The 8186-nt window shown below is 53.8% G+C and overlaps 1 protein-coding gene across 1 annotated transcript in view; it reads right to left on the bottom strand.

The window, feature by feature from the left end:
• Positions 1–8186, bottom strand: part of DHRSX (dehydrogenase/reductase X-linked) — a gene marked incomplete at its 5' end in the record, with an annotated part of 106075 nt that overhangs the window by 19217 nt on the left and 78672 nt on the right. Inside the window, one exon of the mRNA XM_040460150.1 lies at positions 6267–6692. Within this exon, the coding sequence (XP_040316084.1) occupies positions 6267–6692 (426 nt within the window). The remainder of the gene's footprint in view (positions 1–6266; positions 6693–8186) is intronic.

Raw genomic sequence — 8186 nt, 5'->3', positions numbered from 1 at the left:
CTCTCACCTGTCCGGGTCCCTCACTTCTCCGTGTCCCTCACCTGTCCCGTCCCTCACCTGTCTGGGTCCCTCATCTGTCCGTGTCCCTCAACTGTCTGGCCCCTCACCTGTCCGGGTCCCTCACCTGTCTGGGTCCCTCATCTGTCCACATCCCTCAACTGTCTGGCCCTTCACCTGTCCGGGTCCCTCACCTGCCCTGTCCCTCACCTGTCCCTGTCCCTCACCTGCCCCATCCCTCACCTATCTGGGTCACTCACCTTTCCGGGTCCCTCACCCGTCCACGTCCCTCACCTGTCCCATTCTGCACCTGTCCAGCCCCTCACCTGCCCCGTCCCTCACCTGTCTGGGTCCCTCATCTGTTCGCATCCCTCAACTGTCTGGCCCCTCACCTGTCTGGGTCACTCACCTGCCCTGTCCCTCACCTGCCCCATCACTCACCTGTCCAGGTCCCTCAGCTGTCCGTGTCCCTCACCTGCCCCGTCCCTCACCTTTCCGGGTCCCTCACCTGCCCCGTCCTTCACTGTCTGGGTCCATCACCTGTATGGGTCCCTCACCTGCCCCATCCCTCATCTGTCCGTGTCACTCACTTGTCCCATCCCGTACCTGTCCGGTCCCTCACCTGTCCGCATCCCTCACCTGTCCACGTCCCTCACCCGCCCAGGTCCCTCGCCTGTCTGCGTCCCTCACCTGCCTGGGTCCCTCACCTGTTGGGAGTCCCTTACCTGCCTGCACCCACGGGCCTCCAACCTGCCCTCTGCCCCTGGAGTATCCTAACTGGGTTTCCACTCCCCTGCACATGGGGTTTTTCCCGTTTGTAGGACCTCCACGCGGCCTCAGTGCTCAGGAGTCATGCAGGTACCTGGCGTTACGCTCGAGAACTGAGCAGAAAGCCATACATTTCAGCGTTTGTAAGGATGCGTCAATTCTCCCTGTCTGCCTTTATTTTTTATTTCATTAAAAAAAACCGTTTATTTATTTTGAGAGAGAGCACGAGCAGCAGGGAGGTGCAGGGAGAAAGACCAGGGGAGACTCCCGAGCAGGCTCCACACTGTCAGCGCAGAGCCTGATGCAGGGGCTCGGACTCAGGAACCGTGAGCTCAGGACCTGAGCCAAAATCGAGAGTCCGACGCTCAGCGGACTGAGCCACGCCTCTAACACGAGATGAAAACAGAGCCCAGAGCCCAGCTCTGGAAGCCTGGGATGTATGGGACCGGCCTGTTTTTATCTTTCAAGTCATTTTTCAGCCGTGAAGCACGTAGTTAAGTTTCATAGTCCATTTACAGAAACGCACGTTTGAGTTTTGTCAAAGTTGTGACGTCTGTCGTCTCATAATGTGCTTGGAGCGTGATTACAACGTTTTAAAGCCGGTGTTTTCTTTGTTCCTTTTTGGTTTTTTTTCTTTTGTTTGGTTTTCTTTTGTGTTTGTTTTTGTTTTTTAATGTTTTTATTTATTTTTGAGACAGAAACAGAGCATGAGCAAGGGAGGGTCAGAGAGAGAGGGAGACACAGAACGTGAAGCAGGCTCCAGGCTCTGAGCTGTCAGCACAGAGCCCGACATGGGGCCTGAACTCATGGACTGTGAGATCCTGACCCAAGCTGATGTTGGATGCCCAACTGACTGAGCCACCCAGGCGCCCCATTGTTTTTTGAGCAGTTGTAGGTTCACGGCGACTAAGGGGTGCTGTAGAGCTTCCCACACACCCTCTGCCTGTCCCTGCTCATGCACAGCCTCCCCCATGACCGGCATCCCCCCGGACGGTGCTTTGGTACAAGTGATGAATGTGGACGGACCACCCAGAGCCCAGAGTTTAATTTACGTGAGGCTTTATTCTCGGTGGTGCACATCCTACGGGTTTGGGCAAAGGTACAGTGACCTCTAAGCACCATTATGGTCCCAAACACAATAGATTCACGGCCCAAAAAGCCCCGTGTGCCCCTCCTCTCCAGCCCTGCCTCCTCCCCAACCCCAGGCCACCACCGATCTTTCTGTCTGCATAGTTTTGAGCTTTCCAGAATGTTCTACCGCTGGAGTCATATTGGCTTGTTTCACTGCTGAAGGACACCTAGGCGGCTTCCCAGTTTCGGGAACGAGGAATAAAGGTGCCAGACCCATCTGTGTGCAGGTTTCCGAGGGGGCACGTTTTCCGGTCCAGGGGTCTGGCCGGGGGTCCGTCCCATTTCTGCTGGAGAATGAACCCCCGGCTCCTGTGTCTTAACGGATGAGTGCGGGGGGCAGGTCCGCGAGGGTAACACCGCACAAAGTTGCCACAGACCGTTTGCCAACAGAGAAAAATACAGGGCGGTTCAGAGCACAGATTCCCTCCCTGATCCAACACAAGCCCCAAACCCTCAATTATCGTCAACATACTGGGATTTTTCTCTTTTTGGGGCCGATTTCTCCTCTCTGCTTCCCGCAGGGGAGAGGACAAGGCCGCAGGAAACAGGCGGTCATTTACTGCAGGCAGATCGATGCCGACTTTCCTCTTGGCTTCTGGCCACTGGCGACGGGCCGTGTGCGTGCAAGCATTGCACGGTATTCCCAAGATTGCCCGGGTCGGGGTGAAGGTCGGGGCCTTTCAAGGGTATGATACTTAAGTATGCACGTTTCCCAAGGAAAAATTGATGTGTTATGTGATTATGGTTTTATACAGCAGAAGGGAGAAGAAATCTTTAAAAATACTTTGCAGGGCCGGGACGGGGGGGAGTCAATACATTTTTCCAGAGGACACAGGAAGAAAGTCTAAGAGGACAAGTAATTTCATGAGACGTCCCCCGGCGGGCTTACGGAGAAAGAGTCGTCCGAGGCGGAAATGGAAAAGAATCAAAGCAAATAAACAGAAGGACGTGACTCCCCACTGAGGTTTGTAAATAGAACCCCAAGGACTTGGAAAGGCAGCCGGTGCGGCGAACAAGGAAGAGGCTGAATGTTAACAGATGAAAGGGAGCAGGGAGACAGCGTCCAAGAACGGTTCTCGCTGCATCGGGATAAACGAATTCAGGAAACGTGTGCGTGGCTGGGTTCTACACGGAACGGTTAACTGCTTGCTTTCGTAATACGTGGTGTCAAAAACCAGAATGCAAACCGTGAGAATACATGCTTGTTTTCTGTAAATACGAACATATTTGGGTAATTACTTAAAGAATAATTCGAAGGCTAATCTGAAACAAAAGTTACAGGTGGTAATGTGGTACGTTGTGTGGGGGCAGGGCAGAAAAACGTTCCTCCTAGACTTTTGAGTGCTGTCCATAAGGTCTGCAAATTAAATTGAGAACTGCTAGATCAACGGGAAAGTCACATCAATGTTATTCTTAACTTTACGTCTGTAGGGGGAACTTCATAAAAGACCATTAGGCTTGGGTTTATATACCATTTAACCAAGGTTGGGAAATGGTGGAGGAGTGAGTAGACAAAGGAAAGGGGGTTTGGGCTGCCAGAGGTGATAAATAATTGTGGGAGGACGGAGGCAGACCTGGGTGGGCGCATCTGTAAGCGGCAAACATTGCCACGGGCGTCTGGAACCGACTCGGCCCCCAAGAGCCTCGGGAAGGAGCGTGCCCCTCACCGCCTGGACGTCTAGCCTCCAGAGCTGGCAGAGACTCAGGTCCTGTGGTTCTAAGCCACGCTGGCTGTGGTGCCTTGTTACGGACGCCCCTGGACGACGTCGTGCGATCCACGGACATTCACACACCAGCTCTGCCCAGAGGAGCATGTGTGTTAGTGGTACACGGGCAGCCGTTTCTTCATCTGGGAGATCGGCAAACTTTGCGACGAGGAGACCCTCGTCCGTTCTGAGGACGGGAACCGGGACGGGGATACACGTCTGCTTTGGGCCCACGGAGGGGAGAGAGCGCGGTCCCAGGCCCTTCCTTGCCCGGCACATCGTGGTGAACAGTGGTCACCCTTGGTGTCGAACCCAAGCTGGGGTAGCGCAGATAAGACCCACAGAGGACCTCGTCGGTCCTCAGGTGTCCACGGCTACAGGAGGCTGGACAGCAACACAAGCCGGGGTGCAGGGCAGTCTAGACGTTGCTGGAAAGGTGTTTTCTTAGCTGGGAATAACACTGAAATCGGTAGATTTGGAGGAAAGTGGGTCACCCTCCAAGGGGCGGGTGGGCCTCGTCTAATCAGTTGAAGGCTTTAAGAGGAAACATGGCGTTCCCTTCAAAGAGGAAGGGATTTGGCCTGGAGACTGCAGCTTTGAAATACTCCCTGAACTACCAGTTTTTAGGCTCCAGATGGCAATTCTGACTCTTAGTTGCTTCACCAGCCTGCTTGTCAACCCCATAGAGGCGGGATTTGTCAGTCTCTCTGATCTGTGAGCCAATTCGTTAACGGAATCCATCCAGGGGCTCCTGGGTGGCTCAGCTGGTTGGACGGGTGAGTGTCGATTTCCGCTCAGGTCACGGTTTCACCGTTTGTGGGCTCGAGCCCCACGTCGGGCTCTGTGCGGACAGCTCGGAGCCCGGAGCCTGCTTCGGATTCTCTGTCTCCCTCTCTCTCTGCCCCTCCCCTGCTCACGCTCTGTCTCTCCCTCTTTCAAAAATAAATAAACATTAAAAAATTTTTTTAAATAAAAAAAATTTAAAAAGCAACAAAAAAACCCCCAAATCGATGTACCTCTGTCTCATAATATATATATAATAATCCATCTTATGTAATACATATTTATATATAACATATATAGATATAAACATATTATTATATATATATATATGTTTTAACTTAAACAATGATAGTTTTATCCCCTCCTCCCAAAACGAAATCTATTTTTTTAAATAAAGCTATCCGTTTCTTCATGAGTCAGTTCCATTGATTACCAGCAATTTTTAACAGACTCTGCCCGTGTGGGTTTTGGAATGCTTTACCATATCCTGATTTATGCCTTTGCAAGAACACGGATTGCCAGAAAATCCGTCCTGGCGGTTATCACTACCTCCCAGGGCTGTTTACATCAGGTGGAGGCTGGGGACCGAGTGCTTGTGTTGGGCTCTGTGCTGACAGCTCGGAGCCTGGAGCCTGCTTCGGATTCTGTGTCTCCCTCTCTCTCTTTCCCTCCCCTGCTCGTGCTCCGTCTCTCCAAAATGAATAAACATGAAAAACAATTTAAAAAAAATGAAAAAAACAAAAAAAAATTCCTACAACTAAAGTATGCATTTCAGGATGTAGTAACACAAAACACGACAAAATGTTTGCATAAAGTTATTCAATGATTCCGATCACAGCGGAAAGTGTCAATTGCTGGGTTTGTACCGCTGGGCCGTCTTCTTTCCTGGGATGGAGTTTTGAGTCTATGAGTGATTGACTAGTGATATTAAGAAGATTTTTTAAAAACGAGGGGCGCCTGGGGGGCTGAGTCGGTTGAGCTTGTGACTTCGGCTGAGGTTATGATGTCACGGTTGGTGGGTTTGAGCCCCGCGTGGGGCTCTGTGCTGATGGCTCAGAGCCTGGAACCTGCTTCACATTCTGTGTCTCCCTCTCTCTCTGCTCCCACCCTGCTCGACCTCTGTCCCTCTCTCTCTCTCTCTCTCTCTCAAAAATAAACGTTAAAAAATATTTTTTAAAAAGTTAAATACAGAAGGACTTCTGGGTGGCTCAGTCTGTTAAGCATCTGACTTGGCTCAGCTCATGATCTTACAGTCCGTGAGTTCAGGCCCCACATCGGGCTCTGTGCTGACAGCTCAGAGCCCAGAGCCTGCTTCACATTCTGTGTCTCCCTCTCTCTCTGCCCCTCCCCTGCTTGCACTTTGTCTCTCTCTCTCTCTCTCTCAAAAATAAACATTAAGAAATATTTTTTAAAAAGTTAAATACAGAAGGACTTCTGGGTGGCTCAGTCTGTTAAGCATCTGACTTGGCTCAGCTCATGATCTCACAGTCCGTGCGTTCAGGCCCCACATCGGGCTCTGTGCTGACAGCTCAGAGCCTGGAGATGCTTCAGATTCTGTGTCTCCCTCTCTCTCTGCTCCCACCCTGCTCGACCTCTGTCTCTGTCTCTCTCTCAAAAATAAACGTTAAAAAATATTTTTTAAAAAGTTAAATACAGAAGGGCTTCTGGGTGCTGACAGCTCAGAGCCCGGAGCCTGCTTCACATTCTGTGTCTCCCTCCCTGTCTCTGCTCCCACCCTGCTCGACCTGTGTCTCTCTCCGTCTGTCTCAAAACCAAATAAACATTAAGAAAAGATGAAAACAAAGCGAGCCTCGGTTTTGGTTTCCCCACGTGTGACCCGAGCCTCCTGTGGGTTCACCGACAAGCACTTCTGCGCCCTACCGATGGGCCCATCGCGGCCCGCGCTTACTTGTGTGGCCGCCGAGCGGAAGGTGGTTCGTGGACGACGGTCGCCGTAAGTGTCGCTGGGACGCGCTGGCCGCCCGCGGGGCTGGGGTGCACCGGCTCCCGCGACGCTGAGCCCGAGCCCCGCGCCCTCCCGCGCCGACGGCCCGGCCCGTCTCGAGCCCCCTCCCGCTCGGCCCCCCGCGGGCGCGCACCTGCCGTGCAGGTCGCGCATGCGCAGCTCGCCCACGTAATGCGTGGCGGACGAGACGGTCACCACCCTGGCGGTGCGGCCGGGACGTCCGGCCTCCCTCAGGGAGTCCAGCAGGAGGTTGGTGAGGACGAAGTGGCCCAGGTAGTTCAGCCCGAAGTGCTCCTCAAATCCGTCTCTGGTCTTCCTCTGCGGGACCATCATCACGCCGGCTGGAAGAAAGGGGGTTCCGGGGATGGGTTAGGACGGGGGTGGGGGGGGGGGGACGGGGGGCGCTGTGGCACGCACGGGCTGCAGGGACGCGGACACAAGCCCGGGCCTGCGGTGGGAACGATGCCACACGGCCCCGTGCTCGGCAAGACTCGTCAGGACAGGCGTGTGCAAGATGCTGAGAATGAGCCGAGTCAGCAACAGGTGCGCCCGACCAGCCCGGGAAGTTCATTCCTCCGCAGACAAGGGCCGTCGGCGCAAACAAAGAGTCCCTTTTGCAAGGAGCTTCCTGGCCAGGGCGGAGCGGGCCGGGCCCACAGCCTGCTTGCTCCCCGAGCCCCTTCAGCGACAGCACTCACCCCACCCCCCACCACGCACAGGGCACCCACAAATCCACTCACTCCTCAGGGTGCCCTGTGCAAAACACATTCCTGGGGCGCCCAGGGGGCTCCGTCGGTGAAGCGTCCGACTTCGGCTCAGGTCACGATCTCACGGTTCATGAGTTCAACCCCTGCATCAGGCTCTGCGCTGACAGCTCAGAGCCTGGAGCCTGCTTCTGCTTCTGTGTCTCCCTCTCGCTCTGCCCCTCCCCTGCTCGCACTCAGTCTCTCTCTCTCTCAAAAAATAAAATGAAACGTTAAAAAAAAATGAAAAAAAAAAAAAAACACATTCCTAAAAGCAAGGTCTCTGCTTGCTACCTGCGTTCTCCCCCAAGTCTGAACACCCGCACTCCCGTCAGGGCAACGCTCGGCTGAGTCCCAGTCCCTGAATCTTCTCCACGGATGCCACGGTTTCCAGGTGTGCAGGAACCACACCCGGGCCATGTGGCTCCAGGTCCTGGAAGGCCAGCTTGCTAGGGACCCGGATGCGTGTGTGTGCGGGCGTGTTTTACGGGCATGCAATTCTGCGTGTGTTTCTCCAGGTGTTGGAGACACAGTTGCATATGGGCATGCATTTGCACACATGTGCACACGTCACCCACACACACACGGATACACACGGGTCTTACACGTGCAACAAAGGGCGTATCCCGACAGGCACTAAAACTCAGCAAAGGAAACGTTCGCAAAGGACACTGAGCATCTGCTCCTACAAGCGGATGCGAAGCCTGGCATTTTGGGAAAACATTAACGCCTCCCCAGCAGTGCCGTTGTCTTGACTGTTCTGTTGAGGGTGATGAAGTCAGATGAGCAGAGCTCTGTCTGGGCTGGGAGGGTCATGAACTCCTGGTCGGGGGAGCCTCACTCGCCACACACCCCGGCTTGCACGAGGCTGGTGGGGAGGGAAGTCAAGGCGGCCGTGAAGCAAGGCTGCGCATGTTGACTTTGGAGCCTCTAGGATGGGGGTGGTTGGTAACACAGCAGTAGCCACTGGCATGGCAGGGCAGGCCAAAGTTTTCAATTCCTGGGACGTCAGTTCATGCCCAAATTATCAATTCCTGGGACATCAATGCCCAAATTATCAATTCCTGGGACATCACTGCATGCCCAAATTAT

Source organism: Herpailurus yagouaroundi, unplaced genomic scaffold (genome assembly GCF_014898765.1).
Source record: "Herpailurus yagouaroundi ecotype Mexico unplaced genomic scaffold, PumYag 248, whole genome shotgun sequence".
In the NCBI taxonomy this organism is placed as follows: Eukaryota; Metazoa; Chordata; class Mammalia; order Carnivora; family Felidae; genus Herpailurus; species Herpailurus yagouaroundi.
The sequence above is the reverse complement of the archived record's forward strand: the minus strand, read 5'-3'. Positions and strand labels throughout refer to the sequence as shown.